The sequence below is a fragment of the Rhinopithecus bieti genome, unplaced genomic scaffold (genome assembly GCF_001698545.2).
Source record: "Rhinopithecus bieti isolate Rb0 unplaced genomic scaffold, ASM169854v2 scaffold_53, whole genome shotgun sequence".
Taxonomy (NCBI): domain Eukaryota; kingdom Metazoa; phylum Chordata; class Mammalia; order Primates; family Cercopithecidae; genus Rhinopithecus; species Rhinopithecus bieti.
The window spans coordinates 1,859,192-1,884,041 of record NW_016803161.1 but is presented as its reverse complement, the minus strand read 5'-3'; the positions used below and the strand labels follow the sequence as shown (position 1 = coordinate 1,884,041).

Genomic DNA, 24,850 nt, shown 5'->3' with positions numbered 1-24,850 from the left:
TTTTTTTTTTTTTTTTTTGTCAGCATCATTTGATAGCTCTTGCTTTACATTACAGCCATCAAAACCATGTGTTTTAGGGTTTAAATAAATTTAGATTTGAATTAATAGTTTTCATATTTTTTTTTTTCAAGTAAAACTAGTATACGAAACTGTACAGTTACTTTACAAATTAGGCTAAATCACATTTTATAAAAAGATTCAAAACATATTTCTCTTCAAGTTCTGTGGTCTTTAATTTTAATGATTAGTGAGTCAGAGTACCAAATTGTGATGGTGTGAAAGTTTTCAGAAACTTACCTAAAAGGGGGCTATAGCTGCACAGTGTTTCACAAGTAAATTCTAGTCTCTTTAGAACTACACAATTCATCTCAGCCTATAATTTAAGATTTTAAAAAATTGTTTTTCCCCTCATCTAATAATGCCTGACATAGATAGCCATGTCTATATGTTCTTGACTGAGTAATGAAAAATCAATGTTTGAAGGTAATTAAAGCTTTAAAGAAGAAATTCTTTTACTACTGAATTTCAAGTCACACACACAAAATAGGTGAGAAATTCTTTTATCATATTTAGAATCAAAATATCCCTTAAAATATTTACATTTTACAGTAAAAAGGATAGCAAAACACAAGATCATGTACAAGCTTAAGTATTCAAGTTTCTGAAGAGCCAAAAATGAAAATGAAAACAATGGCCTACCACAAAGCTGTAGTACATGGTAATAAATGACTTCAATGAGTGCAGATTAAAGCAATAAATGTACCCCTTGGGCTTCTGATTCTTGGTCAAAAACTGCTCAACTAAATGATTAGCATAATCTGATTATGAAGTTGCTTGGATTTTTGTTGCTCCTCTACAGTTTCTTTAAAAACAGTGCAATTTAAAACAAACTTACAGAGCACACATTACTCCCAAATTAGTCATTATATAAAGGACATTCACTAGAGGCAGTAAATATATTCCATAGTTAACCATATTTACCAATTAAGGAATAAAACTAAAATTTCTAAGCCTTTATTGCATATTAATAAAACAAATCTTTGAATATACAGCAATGTAAAACTTTTAAAAATATTAAATTCCTATAACTAGGGACAGTTGGTATGAAGAAGGGATGATGAGCACTGGTACAGGGCACTCTGCACCAACACACAGAATTTACTGTTCTGCAAATGACTGACAGTAAAAATTTTAAAGATGGCACAATCCTAGCAGGCAATCTTTCTTGTTTACAAGATACATTTAACAGTTATTTAAATGTAATCCTGAAGCAGCCTGCAAATTTTACCTTTTGCTTTTAGTTCTGTCAGTGTGGTCCCTATCTTTGTGGTACCTATCCCTGTCCTTTTCTCCTTCTCTATGTTTACTTTTCTCTCGATCTTTGTCCTTCTCATAGTCTTCACTTTTAGGTTTATCTGGCTTCTTGTCTACACTCCTACTATCTCTGCTTGCTTTTCCATCTGTTCCTCGATCACCATGTGATAACCGTGCCCTCTCTTTATCTTTGTGCCCTTCCTCCCTGCTTTTTCTGTCTCTGTCCTTGTCTTGGCTTCTGTCTCTGCGTCTATGCCTTTCAGATTCTTGCTCCCATTCCTTTTCATGTCGCTCTCTTTTCAAGTGGTGTGAATCACTATAAAATCTCTGGCGGTCCCCTTTACCCCTATTAAATGACCTATCCAGTTGCTGTTGGTCTTGCCTACCCCAAGGGTCACTATGGCGCCTTTCTGGTCTCCGAACGTCTTTAACCTGGTAAAAACTCTGTGGGCCTATATACCTTGATGCTTGTGAGAGAGGACCCATCATACGCTGTGGCTGACCTGGGAGATGAACAACAGGTGGCCAGGGAACCATGGGATTTTGAGCAAAGCCAAAGCCTGGAGGGGGAAGTAATGGAGGTGGCAAATGTGGAGGAAATCCAAACATGCTTTGTGGGGGAAAATTAGGAGGCCCTGGAAATGGAAATCCAGGTGGGCTAGACTTGAGATGCTGAAGGTTGGGCTGCTGTGGCCTCACGGGTGAAAAGTTTGTACTTGTTCTGGGGCTGGTGCTTCTGGAAGTAAAGGTGATGCTTTTAGAAGGAAATTCTGATGGACATGTGTTTCCAACTTCAAAATGAGATGTCGCTACTGCTGATCCTCTTCGAAATGGGTGCACAGTTTCAATATTTTGCATTAAAATATCCTCCTGTAAGGGTTTTGCTTGTTCTGCCTGAGAAGTCTGTATGTTTTCTACCGATGGCGAGTTTTGTGCAACTTTTAAATTGTCACTCTGCTGAACACACGAGTTTTTCTCTACAGAACACAACTTTTCCTCTACATTCATTTGTTCTGTTAAGTGCTCCTTGTTGTGTGACAGACCAGGAAGGATGTGTTTTTCTCCATTCCTGCAACTATCTCCATCTTTGCTTTCTGAAGTAGTTACAGGCTGACTTCGTCCTGCTGCTTGCCTAGGATCCCTTTTTAGGTTGATAAACTGTGGAGACCTTGTATTAGCAACAAGGTTTTCACTACAGCTCACATTACCATCTATGTTTCCTTTTCCTACATTAGATCTGCATGGAGAACTATCTGAAGTCTGGTTATCTTGCAAACTATTCTCTTGATCTTCCTGAAGCTGTCTTTTTAATGTTTTCTCTTTACTCTCCACAGTTTCCTCTTGTTTTGACTGAATCGATAAATTTGTTAAAAATGCTTCTGTAGAAACATCTGGTGGTTTACCTCTGAGACTAAGACTTGTCAAAGGACCTGCAGAAATGGAAGAGGATCCTACTATTGATGTTTCTTCTCCTATTACTGCTGACTTATCTGTGGATTCTGAAAGATTATCTACTTTAACTTTTACCTCCTTGTTTTCACCATCAGTGACTTCCACATTATCTATTTTTTCTATTTTTGAGTTGGTCTGCTCATTTAAAAATGGAATTTCTTTAAGAGCGTTTTGTTCCATCACTGACTGAGCCTGGTCATATACTTGACCAGCGGTGCCCAAAAGGCTTTGAAGTATATCATCCACAGGAAGAGGTTTATTTGCTAATTCCAGAGTAGTCGGTTGATTTTCCCAGCCAATCAGTACGCCAGGAAGAAATCTTAAAGGTTTTGGTGGCTCATGTTTGGTGACTTCCATTAAAGGTTCAACTGCTGTTGGAAGGTCTTCCTGAAGATTCTGCTGAGGTTTATTTCTCTGCTTGTGTAATACAGTTGTAAAGGAATTAAAAAAGTCATTTTCTTCCTCTGGTGCTTCTTCCGTAGAAACTTCTATTTTATTTTTTTTATCAGGTGGCAATGCTATTGGTGCACTTTCAGGAGTCTCAGCTATATGACTCGTACTAGCACAGGCACTGTGCTGCCGCTTCAGTTTCTGACGAATAATTAAGCCCAACAATAGATTAGGTCTATGCAGTTCAAGCCCTGTATAAAACCAAAAACATTAATTAATTCATTATTTTCAATCATTACAAAAAAGGGTAAAATTCTGCCTCTAACTTATTACAGGATATTAAATGGTGCCTGGCCCTGTAAAGCCATCTCTAGATGGCTGGATCCTGAGAAAGAAGGCAGAATCAGTCTTTTCACTCTGGTCCCACCTCCCACGTTATTTCAATCTTATCCTATTATTAAAACGTATACCTACCAGGTCCATCAAAAGGCACAAGAGGGTGTGGAATTTTATCTGTGGCACCCAAAGGAATAAGGTACATATCTTTAACCTGCTTCATGTTGTTAGCAGCTACTCCATAGCGCTTTCTGCTACTGAAGTATGCAAAGAGCAAAGTATAAGAAATTTGATCTTCTTCAGTTACTGGTGTGAAGCGAACCACACAAATTTCCTGTTCAAGAAAAGAATAAACGATTGTTTAAGATAATAAGCTAAAGAGTAGCTTGGTTTTAAAACTATTTCTCAATTAGTAATAATCTACTGAACTTTATAATGATAGTACCAAATAACATGGTTTACCAACTTGAATACAGAAGAGAATATTAAAAGGAAGTAACTCTTAAGAAAAGATCTTTACTGATCCACTGATGGATTTATCTGATGGCTTACACTTCTTAGGGAAACGTAAAGAAATGGAGTCCCAAGGTGATTAACGACTTTTATTAAGGTGACAAATACAACTGTGTCAGTGGCAGAAATGATACTGAAACCTAAGTCTTCTAATATCTACACTATGTCGTGATTTCCAATGCTGTAACCTCCACAAAGGGCTGCCTATGTTCTTGACCCACCGGGAACTAAAAGCACCCAACACTCCCACTCTACCATACATTTATATACACAACAGAGAAATCTACTAATAATCCAGTTACTAGGCACTGAATTTAGAAACAAAAAGGGCTGCATTAAGAGACCTTAAACACATATAGACCATAAATTTTGTAAAGTAATTTGGCTTACTCAGGAATTTTCTTGCTTGTCTCTAGGTTCCCGGCTTTGTTTCAGATAGAAAAGACAGTCCTAATTTGTTACTAATTTGGTAGTGTTCAAAAACAATGTTTTTTTCATGATGGTATATGGCCGAAATGGGAGAGCCAGATTTGCTGCAAAGCCTAAAACTGATGCAAGCTCCTAAGGAAAACATGTGAATGAGCTGAAATATGACTCTATCTCTTATAAAATGTGTGTCATCTAAACTGCCCTCTTTTAGAGTAAAAATCACCATATGTAGGTTAGTAACAACTATTACAGCGTGTTTAAATCTGTTAAATTGGAACATACTATAAAGTGTTGGGCAGTAATATATGTGTGGATTCAAGACTGATTCTCAAAATGCCCAAGAGTAATACTTCTCATTATTTTTATTAGTGCTTTAATTTGTATTTTAACACTGTATCAATTTAAATTCTAAAATCTATATTGGAACAAAATATTCTTTTCAGCTTAAGATTACCCATTTTGGTTCATTCCAAAGGAAAACTAGAGACTTCTAGAAAAAGAAGGAAAAAAGTAACATTTATTCATTCAAGATTTATTTATTGAATGACTGTAATATACTAGGCACTATCACATCCCCTGTAAGGAAAAACAATTTCTTCTAATGATTAAATTTTCCTCTGTAGTAATAATATTCTATAAGTTAAAAAAAAAAAGAAAAGAAAATGTAGAGAGAAAAGGAAAAGGAGAAATATTATTGTAATAGAGCCATTTCACAGTATCTTTTCTCCTTTCCTCCTATTACTAATGAGAAGCCCTTAACTTTCAGCTGGGCACATGGCCATCTAATAAAGATTACATTTCCCAGCCTCCCTAGCACCTATGTATGGCTATGTGACTAGGTTCTTTCCAATGGAAGCTGATGACTGCAATTTGCCTTTGAAACAAATAGACAGGTATTCCTCATTTATTCCTATTTGGTATGTTTGACTGCTGAGGACAACACTCCAATCAACTTCCATATTCTTTCAGTCACTATATTTTAGATTCTTTCTTTTACAATAGCTTAGCTGTGCCCTCACTCAAACACATGTCTATAATAGAAGCAAGGCAAAATTCCAGGGTGAACTTCAGTATTTACTCTAAAACATTTCTTCTAAAACATTAACAGAAGCCACAAAGAGAGCATCCCAGAAGAGGAGAGGAAAAAAAAATGCTGTACTGTTTACAGCCTCAGCAAATGGCTTTTGTTCAGTTTTGTGAGGTGTATTATGTAGACTTAAAATGTGTATTGCCTCCTTTCCCCAGGAGACCTTGCACCCTTGCAAAAGAATTCTGAACTGTTTACTTTCTAAACATTTTCCCATGCTGGTATAGTGAAAAAAGTTTTCCTCACCTTGGTTCCTGATGCTTTTATTTTTTCCACATAATCCCAAACTGTCTGAGGTGATATCCTGCCACCTACTTGAATACTATCTGGTAGATCCTGCGGTTAAAAAAAATCAATATATAGAGATTATCTTTATTATGACATTAGCAATTCATACAAATTTGGTTCTAAGACTAATTTGAAACAGTAATAAAACAAGTAAATAAAAGATTATGAAAATGCATCAGAAAACAAGATAATATAGAGAGAGTAATTAGGCTTTACTTAAAATGCCCACTAAAAATGACTGATGCCTAAAATACAGCTACTAAGAAAGAGTCTGAGTTCATGCCCAATCTCACTATGAAAGACGGAAAAGGGAAGCAATGGCAAGCATACCACATTAACAATTCAGAAAGAACACAACACATTTCAGAATATCAGCAGAGATTGTAACCTCCCCTTTTGGTAGTAGTAGGCAGGAAAATTCCTTAATAATTAACAGCTGAATTTCAAAGGTTACCAAATCTAATTACAGAGTGCATTTTGCAAAAGGAGAATAATACTGTAATAATTCAAAGTTTTTTTTTAAAGGCATAATCCTTCTGAAAACAGATGATTACACATAAAAGCAATTAAGAATATTTAACTTTATTCAGTACATTCCTATTTTTTCCATGAAGACTGAGGAAAATCATAAAAACATACTTGATATTAAATTCAATTTAGTTTATTTAAATTATTAACTACTTTAAAATATTTGATTTGGGAGTTTAGTCCCAAACTAAAACAAGTACAAAATGGAAGTGAAAATCTGGACAGCAACCACATAAAACTGTGTCTCGGAGAGGAAAATAATAATTTTGTTTAAAATCAAAAGGATTTTGTAGTTAAGGGCTTACCTCTCCATTTAAAAAATTATCTTCACCATGGACTGACCAAACAATAAATTTCTAAACAGATTTGTTCAAGAAGAACATCATGGGTCTAATTCATTTTTCTCTTATAAAGCCCACATTTTTAAAATATTTATCAAGCAAACTGTATATAAAATTGATTAGTCTGTTTATTAAACGAAAACACACTGCTAGGCTGGGCAAAGTGGCTCACATCTGTAATCCCAGTACTCTGGGAGGCAGAGGCGGGCAGATCACTTGAGGTCAGGGGTTCGGGACCAGCCTGGCCAACATGGTGAAGCCCCGTTTCTACTAATAATACACAAATTAGCCAGGTGTGGTAGCACATGTCTGTTAACCCTAGTTACATGGGAGGCTGAGACAGGAGAATGGCTTGAACGCGGGAGGCAGAGGTTGCAGTAAGCTGAGATCACACTGCACTCCAGCCAGGGCAACAGGGCAAGACTCTGTCTCAAAAAAAAAAAAAAAAAAAAAAAAACACCCCACAACTGCTAACCAAATAAACTGATATAAACATTACATAAACAATATTATACTGAATTAAACTAATTGCAGCCTAATCCAAAGAAAAGTAAAATTTATGTTAGCCTTAAAAAAAAAAAAACAGGCAAATGATTTAGGCTTTTCCAAATACTAAAAGGAACTTTTACAATCTTTTAATTCTTTAAAATCAGCGATAGAGAATAAATGAAAAAGATAAGAGCAAGATAGCAAAATATGATCTCAATATAAATACAGTATATATGCACTGACTTATTTTCCTTCTATACACATACAAAAATACATTTCCTTCAAAATAGTTCAAAAATGTCAGTCTCATTTATCACAATATTATAATGTTACTGCTGTTTATTTTCCATAAATACCACATAATTTCTTCCTATTTCCCTCAGGTGTAAAACCAACCAAGGGTGTCACTGGCAGCAACTATAGTCACTAGTTTCACTGGTTTTCAACTAGCTGTAAAGCTTCAACTCCCAGTCTACATAAACCACATTCACAGAAATAGGCAGGTAAGAACAGTAGTCATGAAGATGGGGAAACATAAGCAGTAGGGAAATTAGAAGACTTGTTCAACAAAAAAATCTCAATGGGTTAACATTAAAGGCCAAAAATATGTAAATCTTTTATTTAAGTGTGTATTCAAAGAAAAACTTGGATAGCCATGTAGACCCTCATTGATTTTTAATTATCTGACACAGTGAGGCAGTACATCTTGGGAAAAGTACAGGATATGGGAGTTTAAAACTTTCAGAGTATAGTTTATTTCACAATTCTAAAGATCCATTTGTTAATTCATAATTATATTACTTGAACTGTTTAAGAATCATTGTTAATAAATATTTCTATTTCTAACTCTGTCTTATTTTCCTGTCAATTACTTTCAGAAACACACATATCAATTCATGCACAGAAGAGCAGAAAAGTTCACAGTACCTCTGTCAGGTATTCAGGGGAGCCAGATACTGGATAGGCTTTGGTAACAAATTTTGCCACAGAAGGCATGTTGATAAAACCTTTCCAGATGAAGTTCAATCGAGCCAGAAAGGTAGACTCAACCTCAACAGTTCCAGGCATCTCTGGACTAGAAAATGACATTAAAAAGCCTAAAGACAAGCTGATGAATAAATCAATGTCCTACTTAGTTATCAGTTACTCGTATTTTAGCCAAAATATGAGGCTATTGACAAAGAGTTCACACTTTTATTTTATAAAATTACATTCATATTTACATAGTTATGTTTTACAAAATTCTCCCTTTTGGGAGAACTAAGATGGAGAAAAGTGCAAGCATTTCTTCTTTAATAATCTATCCCTGACTTTTGGGACCAGCACAATTAAAGAGAATTTAAAGCTGTTTCCCCACACACTCAAATCTCTCACTCAAACCATTCAAAATAAATTTACTTTCAAAGTCTTGTTTTATCTCAAAGTACAGGAAAGTACAGTTACTTTCTCAAATGAAAGTTCCCAAAATGTCACTTCTCTGTTTTCGAAGACTTGCAAGTACAATCTGGCAAAGATCTATGATGAGTGCAGAATTTACAACAGAGAAAATTACCGTGGAGCAGGAGAGAATGTTGACTTTGGAGACTCTTGTTTCTCCTCCTCAAAGAATTCAGAAGCCAAAATATTTGAGGTTGAAGACAACGCATCTGCTATACTTTCTGCTTCATTGTCTGAATGTTTACGAGTTACTCCTACAACAACTTTTACTTTTTTTGGAGAAAGATCATCTACAGGTGGTGCCATTCGACCTAAGCCCAGAATACACACACAAAAAAACAACTGTTATTAACCACAACTTTTATAACTTGACCCATTTTCACTTTCTAAAGTTATTCAGGTTCTATGATTCGATTGTTGAGTAACCATACATCTCCTAGGGTTATATCTAATTGTCATCATTTAGTTATGTTACAACCACATTTAAGAATCAGCAGAAAATTCACCAGTGTTCTCTCCACTGCCAGTCCTCTTCTATATACAGGGACCTAAGCTTATCTGAAATGCAATTCAAAGCAAATCGTGCATGGTTCTACCTATAATAAAAGTTAATTTCCCCTTAAAATCACTTTATAATTATTTCCTACATATAAAACATATAATGAGTAAATATGGACAAGATTAGCAGTCCCCAACCTTTTTATCACCAGGAACCAGTTTTATAGAAGACAATTTTCCCATGGACAGCTGGGATGGGGGGAGAGAGATGGTTTCAGGATGAAACCATTACACCTCAGATCATCAAGCATTAATAGTTAGATTCTCATAAGGAGCACCCAACCTAGATCCTTCACATGTGCATTTCACAATAGGGTTTGTACCCCTATGGGAACCTAATACCACTGTTGATCTGACAGGAGGCGGAGCTCAGGCAGTAATGCTCACTCGTCCACTGCTCACCTCCTGCTGTGAGGCCCAGTTCCTAACAAGCCACGGACCATACAGGTTTGTGGCCCGGCGGTTGAGGACCCCTAGAGTAGACAGTGTTCCTCTCTTAGTGATGTGAAAAATTAGAAGAAGAGAATGTTAAACAACTCAGACAAGCTAAAATGAAAATATGATTACTAGAACCTGAAACAGTTTTCTTAATTCTTGATAATTTTTTTTTAACTAAACCACACCAAATTCCAATAGTCTCGAGATGTAACATGAAGAACTAAGACAAACCTGTATATCTGTATCCAGGTTTGGATTATACAGCAACAGCTCATGACTCTACATGCCTGAAGAGACACCTCACCAGAGAAGTTATACAGGTGGCATATAAGCATGAAAAGATGCTACATCAGGAAAATGCAAAGTAAAACAACAGAGAGATACCACTATACACCTATTAGAATGGCCAAAATCCAGAATACTGAAAACACCTAGCAAGGATGTAGAGCAACAGGAACTCTCATTCATTGCTGGCAGGGAGGCAAAATGAACTCTCATTCATTGCTGGCAGGAAGGCAAAATGGCACAGCCTCTGTGAAAAATAGTTTGGAGGTTTCTTAAAAGATAAACACACTCTTACTATACGATCCAGCAATTGTGCTCCATGTATTTACCCAAAGGAGCTGAAAACACATCCACACAAAAAGCTGCATACAGATGTTTACACTAGTTTTATTCGTAATTGCCAAAACTTGTAATAAAACAAGATCTCCTACATTAAGTGAATGGATAAACTATATAAACTATATATCCAGACAATGGAATATTATTCAATGCTACAAAGAAATGAGTTATCCACCCATGAAAAAACATAAGGGAAACTTAAATGCATATTACTAAGTGAAAGTAGCCAATCTGAAAATGTTACATACTAGATGATTCCAATTACACAATATTCTGAAAAAGGCAAAACTACAGACAGTGAAAAGATCAGTGGTTTCCAGGCGTTGGTGGGGGTGTTGGGGGAAGGGATGAAAAGACAGAGAAAAGAGGATTTTTAGGGCAGTGAAAATACTCTGTATAATACTATAATGCTAGATTCATGTCTTTACACATTTGTCCATACCCACAGAATGTACAACTCTAAAGAGTGAACGCCAATGTAAACTATGGATTTGGGGTCATTATTTTTCAGTGTAGGTTCGTCAACTGTAATAACTGTACCACTCTGGTGTGGGATGTTGGTAACAGCGGAGACTATGCACGTAGGGAGGCAGCAGGTATATGGGAAATCTCTGTAACTTCCTTTCAATTTTGCTATGAACCTAAAACTGCTCTTAAAATAAAAGCTTTTCACAAAAAAGTAATTTCAGTTTCCGATTTGTCTGTTATATATAATAATAAAATATAAATACTATTTTACTCCTTTACTTTAGTAAATGACAGTATCATCATAACTGCCCACAATTTTTGATGTTCGTTCTTATGGTTAAATCCTTGTCATCTGACTCTGGCAAGAAGAATTTTTAAGATCAAATCATGTATGGTATAATTAGGTCTAGAGAGTAGACTATACTACAGTATCAAACTATACCTCAACCCAGAAAACTAGTCACATGAAAGCTTAAACTGTGAGTGAGTGCTTCACCACCAATACTGGGAAAACAAAACCTACTTAAATTACATATACTAGTATACAAGTATCCTTCTTTCATAATGAATGCAAAATTTTAGGAAGAAAAAACTTCCAATTACCTATGCAAATTTTGCAATTGAGATCAAAAAGATGCTGTCTGTGTTGACTAGTGGTATCTTTAGACATAGAGTCAATCTCCTCTTTTTGTTTTTCAGATCCTTCTGGCTTCTCCAGTGACTTATTGGCAGCTGGTTCCTAACGTAAGTGAAAGTAAAAATTAGTTTTAGCTGATAAAATTTGGCCTCAATTATCAAAATCAGTTTATATTTCCCATTTATATTTTTCCAAAATGAAATTGTTCCATAGGTTTTTTTTTTGTTTTTTACTATTTCTTAAGAAAATGAATGCTAACTTTTAACTGTAACTTAAAAGAGCAAAAATTTAAACATTCCCCATTCTTCAAGGCTTTTAATAAGACTTCAAATTATTTCTTCACTGATTTTTGAAAATAAGAAAAGCTATGCCACCTATCAAACGACAATCTGCCTAAGAAGCACTTACAGATTTCTAAAGCCTACTAAAAAATTCAGTAAGTCAAGCCAGGCACAGTGGCTCACACCTGTGATCCCCGCACTTCGGGAGGCCAAGGTGGGCAGATCACTTGAGGTCAAGAGTTTGAGACCAGCCTGGCCAACATGGTGAAACTCTATCTCTACTAAAAATACAAAAATTAGCTGGGTGTGTTGGCGCATGCCTGTAATCCCAACTACTTGGGAGGCTGAGGTGGCAGCATCGCTTGAACCTGGGAGGTGGAGGTTGCAGTGAGCCGAGATTGCTCCACTGCACTCAAGCCTGGGCAACAAAGCAAGACTCCATCCCACAAAAAAATAAAAAGAAATTGACTAAGTCAGAGCACTCCAGGAATCTACATTGTAATAACTATTTAACAGGTACCTATAATACAATTTGCACACTAAGAGAAACATTACTCAACACTCAAAAAACCACTAAACCAATAAAATAGGCCACTTTGAAATTGATGCATATTTTAAAATTCTTTTCTCCACTTTAAAAACATTAGACAACCTTTTTTCTGAATCTTCATGTTTGGAGCTATAAAACATGGTATATCTATCCTTACCTGAATCTCCATGGCTGCTTCCTGTTCTTTCATTGGGGCATCACTCTCAATTTCTATTTCACCTTTATGAGTTATTTTGGTGATTGGCCGTCGTTCCACTTCTCTCTGCTCTTTCTCAATCATTTCTATGGTCTAACAGAAAATACTTTTTAAAAAATATTAAACTTAAAATATGTATTTCCAAATGTACACCTTAAATAATAAGAGCTCACCTAAAAATAAATGCATCATCACAGATGACTTTTAATCTTAAGGTAATGTCTCATATAACAAACATATTCTGAGTACTGTTATATGCCAGAGACAGTTTTGAGTACTGGGGTTATAAGAATTAGACCCCATACCTCAACTATGAGAAGTTGACATGTACATTTATATCAGGAGGCAAATGAAGTCCAAAGTAATTTGCAAAGTGGTGAAACACAGTATTTATTTTTGAAATCTGTTTGCTGATTTAGTACTTTTTAGCAGCTGCCACAGGGAAATAGGACTATCTCGCTCTTAAATTCCTAATTCAATGTTCTAACATACCCCACAATAGCAGTTTAATCCAACGACTGATCTGGTAGTCCTTTATTAGTTATCTCCTAACTAAACCTGCTTAGTGACCTTGAAAATTCAGTTGAACAAGCTTAGCAACAAAACATCAAAATGAAGCAAGTATAACGAGAAGTAGTAAAAAGGTAGCCAGGAATAGAACAGGTAAGGAGGGCATAGATGGGACTCCCTTTGTTAAGTACAAATTATCCTTTAAAGAAAAATCAGGTACATGGCCTTAAGAAAGAACAAGCTGCCATTTTCTGATGCAGATGATACTCGCAGCCAGTTTCAAAGCAGAAGAGTGGCATGTGCATATTTGGGATATGGAGGGAAAGAAGAGGAGGTGATATTATTTTCAAAATATAAGAGGAGGAGAAATTACATATGGGGAAGGTAAAGGAATGTATGAAGAAGTATGATATGTCAAATCAAGGCTTCTAGATGAGCTTCAAACTAGATCTGGCATAGGTCTATATGGAGGTTTAGTGCCTCAGATGTAACTAAATATTATGAACAAAAGAATCAGGTAAATCATGTGGAGTTAATATGAACTATAACTAGTATTTTCTAGAATAAGTGGCTAACATTCTGATGCCATTGTAATACAAAAATTGGATAACATGGCTATCTCACTGTCACAATAGCTCTAAGTAACATACTCAATTTTTAAAGGTACTCTAAGTACCTTTAAGTTCACAATCTCCAAACAAAAACTCTTGCTGTGAGTTTCAGAATTGTTAAATTTGAACACGAAATATGGTGCACACACTCTGTATTACATAACATTCCAGTTAGGTCTGAGACAGCACCATATAATATACAATATTTCTGTGAATATGAACATTCATACATGGCAATTCAGGTCAAGCTTTATCAATAAATTAGTTATGCGAAAATAACTTCATTTTTCAGAGCTTCTGGCATTTGAAACTTTGGATAAGAGATAAACCTGTACACATTTTTATTCTGACTTAATTCATCTGGCTCTACAAATTACCAATATTCATAATACCTTCAAACTGCGCTGCTGAAAAATACAGATGTAATTATGAAAAGTGTTAATTCTTTTCCCATCCTTCTCATTTACAAACTATAATAAAACACAAGGTAATTCTGTAACCTAGTAACTGGAGAAAATGAGAAAAAAAACTGACAAGATCAGGGAAACCAACAGAATTTAAGAACTAGAGGAATGGAGAACACGTAACTAAAAGCAGCATGCAGGCCGGGCACAGTGGTTCATGCCTGTAATCCCAGCACTTTGGGAGGCCAAGGTCGGCGGATCATGAGGTCAGGATATCGAGACCATCCTGGCCAACATGGTGAAACTCCGTCTCGACTAAAAATACAAAAATTAGTTGGGCATGGCAGCGCGTGCCTGTAATCCCAGCTACTCGGGAGGCTGAGGCAGGAGAATCACCTGAACCCAGGAAGTGGAGGTTGCAGTGTGCTGAGATCGCACCACTGCACTCCAACCTGGCAATAGAGCTAGACTCCATTTCAAAAAAAAAAAAAAAAAAAAAAGGCAGCAGCATGTAACAGAAAGTCTGTGTTACTGTGCAGTCTGTGAATTTACCTCTGTATAATTTTTACCCAATGGCTGAAAAAAAATAATTTTGATAATCAAATGCCTATTTATAGATAATCTTACATGTCTGTTTTCTCTTCGTCTCCAAGCAGCTAACTCTTTAGAAGCTAGTTCTTCTGGACTCATTCTGATAAGATGATCAGGAGTTACTTCTCCTTTCAGTACTTTTTTAAATAATATCTGGAAGGATTTTAAAACAGGAATAAAAGGGGAGACAAACATTTAAAAGAGTGGTTAATCTTTTAACGTAAAAGAGTGGTTACTATACAGAAACTTGTAATAAAGATACAATTTTGAAGACTGATTTACAAATTTTAATTATTTATATATTACCTACTACACAGAGATTAAATGACAGCTTTGTGTTCTAGGAATTTATCTAAGGCAGCAAAACAAACATTTCATGTAAAAATCAACACATATGGAGAAGCATGTACAGTAGAATCATTACAATACCTACCCGAAAGTTGTATTAAGTCTACCCAGGGACACAATCTAACCATACCAATAAGCAATCTATAGTATAGGAAGGTACTGCATCTAACAGCTTTACTCAATGTAATGGTCTTCATAGTTTTTTTTTTTTTTTTTTTTTTTTGAGAACGAGTCTCGCTCTGTCGGCCCGGCGAGTGCAGTGGCTGGATCGTCCTCAGCCTCCCGAGTAGCTGGGACTAAATACAGGCGCCCGCCACCTCGCCCGGCTAGTTTTTTTGTATTTTTATAGAGACGGTTTCACAGTGTTAGCCAGGATAGGTCTCGACTCCGACCTCGTGATCCGCCCGTCATCGGCTCCCAAACGTGGCCCCAAAGTGCTGGGATTACAGGCTTGAGCCACCGCGCCCGGCCGGTCTTCATAGTTTTAAGATTTTACATATTTAAATCCTGACAAGCTTGGAGGAAACTGCAGAGCAAAGAACCACCTGCAAGAAAGAAACCTGAAAGAAACTGGAGGGAGGCCGGGTGCCGTGGCTCACGCCTGTAATCCCAGCACGTTAGGAGGGCAAGTCAGGCAGATCGCAAGGTCAGAAGTTTGGGACCAGCCTGGCCAAAATGGTGAAACCCCGTCTCTACTAAAAATACAAAAATTAGCTGGGCATGGTGGTGCGTGCCTGTAATCCCAGCTACTCGGGAGGCTGAGGCAGGACAGTCATTTGAACCCAGGAGCCGAGGCTGCAGTGAGCTGAGATGGCGCCATTGCACTCCAGCCTGGGCGACAGGGCAAGACTCTGTCTCCAAAAAAAAGAGAAAAAAACCTGAGGGAAATAAATCTTTATTTAATTGCTGAAGTTAAGCTTCCAGATCATGTAATTCCAGAAGCATCTGATCCCTGGGACCATGATGGCAGAATATACAATGTATATTTTTAAGTCTCTGTTAGTATACTTCAAGAAAATACCTTAAATCACATAATGTAGCAAACATCCTGAAACAAATTTGTATCAGTTGTGTGAAAACCTTTCATGCAAAAAGGTTGCATCTAATTACATTCTGTTACCTAGAGTCATCTATAGTAAAAAACTGCTGGTGGACCTAAGTAAATGTCAGACACAAGAGATCAGTCATGTTCCGAACTTTTAAAATGTTCACTGGCGTGACTTTTGCTTATTGTACTTATCAGGGACCGACTTTTGGTGTTGAGAGCTAACACTGACATACACGCACACACATGCACAGCCTTCAGATTTCCTCTGTCCAAAACACAAAATCCCAAGAAAAAAATTATTAATATTTACTCTACTGCTAAAAGATACTTGGAACTAAAGTTATATTTAAGACTATCTTTAGAACTAAAGTTATGTATTTTCTTAAGAAAATAAATTACATTTCAATAAAACAATTTAAAAGCATTTTACCCTATCTTCAGATTTAAGTACAAAATAGCTATTTTCAGATTTAAGAAAAAAAGTGTTACAAATTTTAGCTTAAAAGTTTTTTAAGAATACATATGAATGAATTTTTTAGTAAATTGGATTATATAAAGGAGAGTAAAGAAAAAAATAATATAAATCAGGTTAAGACATGGTTAGCATTTCAGTAGACTGAATGGTTAATGCTATCCATTAGTATGCAGAATTCTTCAGTAGCAAAAAGACCATTAAAATTACATGTTCTACATCAAAAGGAAATCTAATCTCACTCCAATTAACAAATTATAGATCTACCGTATTACAATCTGAGATACCTACGTATTCAGGAAAGTTGGAAGCATAAACATATGAACAAAGCATACTTACATTGTTTTTAGGATCTTTCAAATTAAACATCAAACTTCTGTATTTGTTCTTATATTTAGCATCTGTGTCCCGAAAAAAAGAGAAAAGTTCTTTCTCAATTTTTGTGGCAACTTTTGCTGCCTTTTCCTCTGGTACCTTCAAATTTGAGTCTGTAAGTCTTAAAATTAGAACAATTCAATTATTTTTCAAATATATAAAGCATAATTATTCAAACTTCTATAATAATAATATGTTACCTCTTCATAAGAATGTCTTTGAGAGAATGTCTGACACTTTGCCTGATCTGATCTGCAGAAGGCTTGGAAGCAGAAGCAGCAGGAGGATGTACATTAAGCACTCCTTTTCAACTTTCTTCTTTTCATCTCTTGCTTCTCAAGAGTACCTAATTTGAATAAATATCAAAACTCATTACATTGCTTTTAAAATATCTTTCCTTTTAATGAATAATTTTATAAACAAAACTGATTAAAAATCACTATTTAGAAATAAGATCAGGGCCGGACGTGGTGGCTCAAGCCTGTAATCCCAGCACTGTGGGAGGCCAAGACAGGCGGATCACGAGGTCAGGAGATCGAGAACATCCTGGCTAACACGGTGAAACCCCGTCTCTACTAAAAAATACAAAAAACTAGCCAGGCAAGGTGGCGGGTGCCTGTAGTCCCAGCTACTTGGGAGGCTGAGGCGGGAGAATGGCGTAAACCCGGGAGGCGGAACTTGCAGTGAGCTGAGATCTGGCCACTGCATTCCAGCCTGGGCGACAGAGCGAGACTCCATCTCAAATAAAAAAAAAAAAAAAGAAAAGACATAAGATCAGAACCCATAGTCCACTGAAATATTCCTGACACTAAAATCCTAATTAAAATGAATAGTGACTAAAAACTGGTCTTACTCTTTCCTCAATTTAGACAATGGCTTTTAGAGCTAGTTATTTTTCCACATATATATATTAATTAAATTTTAAAAGCTATTTAGAAATTTTGATCTAAACTTATTAGGAGCAGATAATAACCTAATACCACAAAATTGATGAACCTCTTCTGGTTTTAATTGCGTTTAATATTACTAATTTGAAGGCTAAACTTTTCAAATTATCTTTATTCTATCATTACTAATCCCCACGCATCTCCAAAATCTCAATGTCAAGCATCCCACCACTCTGACTTACTATATTAGTACATTTATTCTAGAATCTCCTCATTCCAATAATTCTTAAATCTATAATTTTTACCATCTTCATGTATTCACTTTCATACATTATAAACTTAGATTACATAGTCCAATACCATTACCAGCCCCTTGTATACTTAATACCTTTATTCTCTCTCCTTTAAACATGTGTGTTGGCAAAACCACAACCCTGCTAAAAGCCAACTTTTATCCTTCACCCAAATAGGCAACAAACGGCTAAAGACAAGGGAGAAAAAGCAGCACTGGTACTGACAAATGTCATTTTAAATTTATAACCACAAGTTTTAAGTAGGTAACTCAACCTTCTGCCCTAATCCTATTAACTTTTCCTAATAAATTTGCTCTCCCACTTTTAAGATATCTTTTCATACTTTCTCTCCTCTCATCTCAAACCAACAATACCACTTTCTCAACTACAATCTTTTTGATTTGCTCTTCATATTTCACTGAAAAAATGGAAAAAATGTCAGCTATCACATTTTCCCATTACCAAATCCAACCTACCTACATTAGTTCTTCCTCCTACCACATACAATCTTCCCTACTACCCAATGGATGCACTTTACCTTTCTGATAAATATCTCCCTCCATGTGAAGTGAATCCCATCCCCTCTCATCTCTTCCTGAGTTTCACACCTACACTATCACTTCTCTCTCTTACATCATCATCATCATCTCTCTCTAGCTCTCTGTCTCTTTCTATTGGATCATTCCCATTAGTCTTACAAACGTGATATAATATCTTTTAAAAAAAATTCACATCCACTTCTAGCGACTATAGCATTTGTTTCTTTAAACAGCAAAACTACTTGAGAGAGTTATCTGTAATCAGTATCTCCAGTTCCTCACTCTTTCATTCATTCACAAGCCACTACAATTGGTTTTTTTCCCTACTGCTCCACCAAAACCACTCTAGTCAAGGTCACCAATGATTTCCATTTTGCTAAGTCATAGACTTAACAATCTTATGTTTATCTTATTAGATGTCCAGACAGCATCTGGTCATTCCTTCCTTCTTGAAACTTCACCTGGCTTCCAGGCCACCAGTCTTAGTTCTCTTCTTTCCTCACAGGCCACCCATTAGTTTCTTTTGCTGTATAAACTCTTCTCCCCCAGTTTTTAAATGCTGATGGCCAGGGTCAGTGGCTCATGCCTGTAATCCCAGCACTTTGAGAGACCAAAGCAGGAAGATCACTTGAAGGCCAGGAGTTTGAGACCAGACTGGCCGACACAACGAAACACCATCTCTACAAAAAAATAAAAAAAATTAGCTGGGTGTGGTGGTGCACACCTGTAGTCTCAGTCACTCAGGAGGCTGAGGCAAGAGGATAGCTCGAGCCCAGGAGTTCAAGGCTGTAGTGAGCTACTACTGCACTAAGCCTGGGTGACAGAGTGAGACTCTGTCACAAAAATAAAGTAAAAATAAATGCTGGTGCTTCCCAAGGGCTCTGCTTCTGTCCCTTCATGATCAAACTCTCTTGTAGCTATTTACATCTAAGCCCAGGATTTTAAATAGGTTGAGTATGCCCTTATATGAAATGCTTGGGACCAGAGTATTTCCAATTTCGGATTTTTTCAAATCCTAGAATATTTGCACTGTATTTACCAGTGGAGTATCCCAAGTCAGAAAATCTGAAATCCACAATGCTCCAACAAGCACTGCCTTTGAGCATCATACCAGCATTCAAGTTTCAGATTTCAGATTTTCATATTTGGGATGTTTCACCTGTACTAACTGCTATGCATTAGTAAATCCCAAATTTATATACCAATCTCCAAAGTCTTCTAATAGGCTCCAGACTCATCAGCCAAAGATTTACTCAAAACATTTCTACCTGGATGTCTAATAGGAATCTCACAATGGCCAAAACATAATTTTTCAATTTTCTTCCCCAAACCTTTTTCTTTCTCTTTTCTCAGACTCTATTTCCTTTACCAACCTATATCGAAGCCATCAGCAAGTTCTGTCAACTCTATTATAAAACATATGTGAATCTGACCACTACTCACTACCTTCATTGTATTTCCATTCCAAGTTACCATCATTTCTTTCCTAGGATATTGCTATGAACTAATCAGGTTACTGTCTTTCTCTCCTGCCCTCCTACAATCCAAACTGTACAGAGCAACCAGTGTTTTCCCTTGTACAAAACCCCCTAAAGGTTTCCCACAACATTCAGAACAAAATATAAACTCTTTGCCATAGTCCCAAAGGTCCCATGAGGTAGAATAAACCATCAAAGTACCTGCTACTCTTGTTCTAATTATAATCCACAAATAATTACTAGTAAAACTGGAATTCTGAGACGCTTGGGAGAAATTAATCACATCCTACTAATGTTACTGAAAGACAGGGAAAGGAACACTATATAGACAGACATATACTCAGGTTTTAAAATAGGGTACAATCAATAATTTTCTCTGAACTCATCTAACACTGTTCTATCCCTTATGTATTACCTTTTAATCACTCCATAGTGGCTTTCCTGCTCCTGAAACGCCAAGCTTGTTTCTACCACAAATCCTTAAGATTTGATGTGTCCCTTACCTTGTACCTCCTCCAAAAATCTTTGCATCCCTTCAAATCCCACCTGACAAGTTACTTCCTCCACTCTATGTAAAACAGAAGTCCCATTACTCTTCCCACCTGTGACTATTCCATTACTCCACTTTTTCTTCACAAGCTATAAAACAACATGCAATTTTCTTACTTGCAAACTTACTGCCTTCTTCCATTAGTATTTAAGTGCCATGAGAACAGGGGTCTTATCTTGATTTCACTAGTGCTTCCCCAGAATTTAGAGCAAGTTTTTAATTACAAGTAACGCCAATCACTTAACCCATTTTTATTGTCATTAAAATGTTCAATTTGTAAAATTCCCTAAGTACACTAATTGTATATTAAATAGGATATAAATATATTAGTATATAATTATTTCTGTTCATCTCACTACCTGGTTTTGAAGCTTTTTCTCCTGTGCAAGTAACAGTTGTAGACTCTTTTGGTATTTTTTCACTTTTTTCTTCTGAGGATCTCCGAGGTAAAACTGGTTGTCCCATCTTACGAAGAGGAGCTAGCTGCCATTTTTTAATTTCATTATCTCTACAGTCTGATGAATTTCTGCCTTCACCAGACTCCTGGAAAAATAGTACATCAGAATGAAAATAACTAACAATCTTTGTTTTTTAAGACGTACAAAAATAACTCTTTATTAGTAAAATGAGATTCACTCTTTCATTCGAAATTTATTCTGCACCTATTTTGTGTAGAACACATAATAGTTTATAAAGGAGAAACAAACGACATAAAGATCATGCTCTCAATACCATTAGTAGAAAGAAAATTAAAAACTAAGGTAGTAAGAATTCTCTTATTTGGCTCTGGATATGGAAAAAGGAGAAGGAAACTGTGAAGAAACAAGTGTCTATATTCTAAAACAAATGAAATTACGTTCACTTATATACTAGTAAGTGTATCAATTAAGTCCTCAGTGTGCCTATTGGCAATTTTAATTCCCATGAGGTAGAATAAACCATCAGAGTACCTGCTACTCTGGTTCTAATTATAATCCACAAAAAGTTCCTAGTAAAACTGGAATTCTGAGACCGTTGGAAGAAATTAATTACATCCTACTAATGTTCCTGAAAGACAGGGAGAAGAACGCTATATAGTCAGACATATACTCAGGTTTTAAAATAGGGTACAATCAAAATAGTGCTTTTCTCTAGACTAAGAATCCTCTAATTTTTTATTTGTCTGTTTCTTTGGTCTGCAACTAGACATTGAGGGCAGGAATATACTTCAATATTTATACGCCTAAGGCAGGTAGTGCTATGCCACACAACAGAAACTCAATAAAAAGTTCAACATAAAAATCTAGGGATAAGAAAAGCAGATTTCATAAACTAACATCAGACAAGTCCAAATAAGAGTCAACAGTTCTCATCAAAAAGGAAGCAGTGGGCCGGGCGCAGTGGCTCACGCCTGCAATCCCAGCACTTTGGGAGGCCGAGGCGGGCAGATCACAAGGTCAGGAGATAGAGACCATCCTGGCTAACATGGTGAAACCCTGTCTCTACTAAAAAATACAAAAAAAAAAATTAGTCGGGCGTGGTGGCAGACACCTGTAGTCCCAGCTTACTGTGGAGGCTGAGGCAGGAGAATGGCATGCACCCAGGAGGTGGAGCTTGCAGTGAGCCGAAATTGCACCACTGCACCCCAGCCTGGGCGACAGAGCGAGGCTCCGTCTCAAAAAAAGGAGGCAGTGATCATTTGTATGGTGCACGCATTTACAAAATCAGACTCACCTCAGATTCTTTTCTGATACAGACTGGATAAAGAGGTTCTCAAAATATTAAAATTGTTAATGTTTTATGATGTCTTATTTATTTATGAGACGGAGTTTCACTCTTTTGCCCAGGCTGGAATAAAGTGGCACGATCCCAGCTCACTGCAACCTCCGTCTCCCGGGTTCAAGCAATTCTCCTGCCTCAGCCTCCCAAGCAGCTGGAATTACAGGCATGCACCACCATGCTCGGCTAATTTTTGTATTTTCAGTAGAGACGGGGTTTCACCATGTTGGCCAGGCTGCTCTCAAACTCCTGGCCTCAGGCGATCCACCCACCTCGGCCTCCCAAAGTGCTAGGATTACAGGTGTGAGCCACCACACGCAGACTTTATGACGTTTTTTTAAGCAAGACAGAGACAACTCAGTTATGGCCAATACAATTAGCTATATTTCTCACTGTATTACATACATATATGGCCAAGAAATTGTACATAAGAGGTGATTATTAATACTAGTTAATAACAGACAGAAGTTTTCCAAATACATGCTATAAACTGTTCTCATTGTGGCTCTCAGATCCATATTATCGATTACTTTGATGATCAAATCAACAAAGTAACAACACGAATCAGAAGGACAGAATCTGATTCTCAAAAAGTCTTGACAGACAAAAAATACTAGATGCCACAAGAATGTGGCAAACTGGAACTTAATCCAGATTTGGTATACAAGGAGTGCCTGAAAGAAATTGATTTGTAAATAATGGGTAAGATACTGCAGAACACATCCTCATGCTCTTCAACCTAAATTAACTTTCATATCTCGTTGTAGAGAAATTAGTTTTAATAAGGAGGCTTCAATTCAGGGATGGAAATTTCAGCTCAAACTGATGAACTTTCTAACAATCAGATGCTTAAAAATGAAGATGTATCCCCTTGCAATGGATTTCAAACAGAAACTAGATCATTACTTCCTAGAAATGTTGTAGGGCATATTAATAAATCAAAATGGTTGGACTAAAAGATTTCCAAAGTTCCAACTATAAAATTCATGTTCTTTGTGTTTTGGATTATAATTGCCTAACCACATACATGTGTTGCCACTGTGTTTCCTCTCTAGCAGTATTCTATAAGAGTAACAAATTAATGATTAAAAAAGTGATCGGTAATAAAAAGGTAGACAATGAGGAAAGAAAATTTAATCAGATAAAATTTTCTTTATCTGATTATTTGATGTGTCCTTTACACATTTCTATTAAAGCCTAAATATCTTGAAATTTCTATTTAGAAAATACTTTCAGAAGATAGTCAAAAAATAATGTCAAATGTTCAAAGGGCTGGTAGATATTTATGGACTGAAAAGCTTTTCTAAAAAAACTTAGCAAGCACAATTTACACTTAACGGCCACAAGATCCACACACATCCTACAACAGAAAATTCAAGTACCAAACTAAGGGCTAGAAATGGCATAAAAGACGGTAAGAGATAAGATCTGCATATTCTAAAAGTCACTATCTGGTTTCACCAAGACTGCCAAAAAATTTTAAATAAAAACCTATTCACTTTCATGGAAAACTAAATTTGAAAATGTAAAAGAACATTAAAACTTCTACGGAGAAATTTCAAACTTACTGCAGTCAGTCCATACAAAAAGCTCTTAAATAAACAAAATAATTCATTAATGAAGAGCTCACCCGTTTTAAAATTTTGACCTTGTGCTTCACTGTATCATCTATATATTTGGTTCTATCATTTGCTGTGTGTTTTGATAATCCAAGCTTTTCACACTCCATTGTTTTATCTTCACTATGGAATTCAACTGTAGCTTGGTTTTCCAAAGTATCTGGATCTAATATTTCAGTCTTTTTGTCTTCTTCAGCACAACATTTTACACAGACATATTCTTTGTCTTCCTCGCCCATCTGTTGTGCTTGAGAAAGACTTAACCCAACACAATCACCATGAAACCAGTCATCACATCTCCCACAGCCAACCATAAACCTGGAAAACAGAACACCAAAAAACTTTTATCTCTTTTTTTAACAAGAAAATCTATGTCAAAAATCAGGCTAAATTAAATTTTCAATATTTGATTTCTGAAACTTTGCATGTTTTCCATCTCTATCCATTCCGTAAGTTCAACATACAGCAAGTTTTCGAAGAAAATAATATTCTATTAAAATGATACCTTTAAGACCTCAAATATTTCTCCTCTGGTATGAATGAGAAAATGCTGGGGCAGGGAGGGGACAATAAACCATCAGGAAGAAAGACAACTGGCCTTTGTCAGTCTTGAATACTATAAATAACAACAAAGTATAGACTAACAATAAATTTCTCCACTGAGAAGGGTGATAAAATCTTGGTAATAATTTCATCACAGACAATCCATCAACATTACAGCTACCTACCCCACCACAGACGTGAAATCATACATAAAATTGGGAAGAACTGTTTATCCATGAATCGTTTTAAATAAAAGAAAAAACTAACAATAGCAACAGAAACAGAACTCAAAAGCTAGCATGATGAAGCCTCTCAAACTGTTTATTAGTCATCTTACCCAGATAACCTCAAAATATCCTGGTTCATGGTGTCACGCTGATTCAGCTAAAGAATATTTTTCTGTACTTTTAAGTTCAAAGGACTTCCTTAATAATTACCATGTGTTTTAGATTTGTTTTTCCAAATAAA

General features: G+C 36.2%; 1 protein-coding gene across 1 annotated transcript in view; it reads right to left on the bottom strand.

Moving 5' to 3' along the window:
• Positions 1-544: 544 nt before the first annotated feature.
• The window catches only part of PHF3 (PHD finger protein 3), an 84,084-nt gene continuing 59,778 nt past the window's right edge, over positions 545-24,850 (bottom strand). Inside the window, 13 exon segments of the mRNA XM_017867599.1 lie at positions 545-3,407; positions 3,631-3,826; positions 5,768-5,857; positions 8,095-8,242; positions 8,720-8,915; positions 11,296-11,431; positions 12,318-12,449; positions 14,509-14,625; positions 16,680-16,836; positions 16,916-17,023; positions 17,025-17,061; positions 20,822-21,005; positions 23,851-24,157. Of these exon segments, the coding sequence (XP_017723088.1) occupies positions 1,285-3,407; positions 3,631-3,826; positions 5,768-5,857; positions 8,095-8,242; positions 8,720-8,915; positions 11,296-11,431; positions 12,318-12,449; positions 14,509-14,625; positions 16,680-16,836; positions 16,916-17,023; positions 17,025-17,061; positions 20,822-21,005; positions 23,851-24,157 (3,931 nt within the window). The 3' untranslated portion in view covers positions 545-1,284.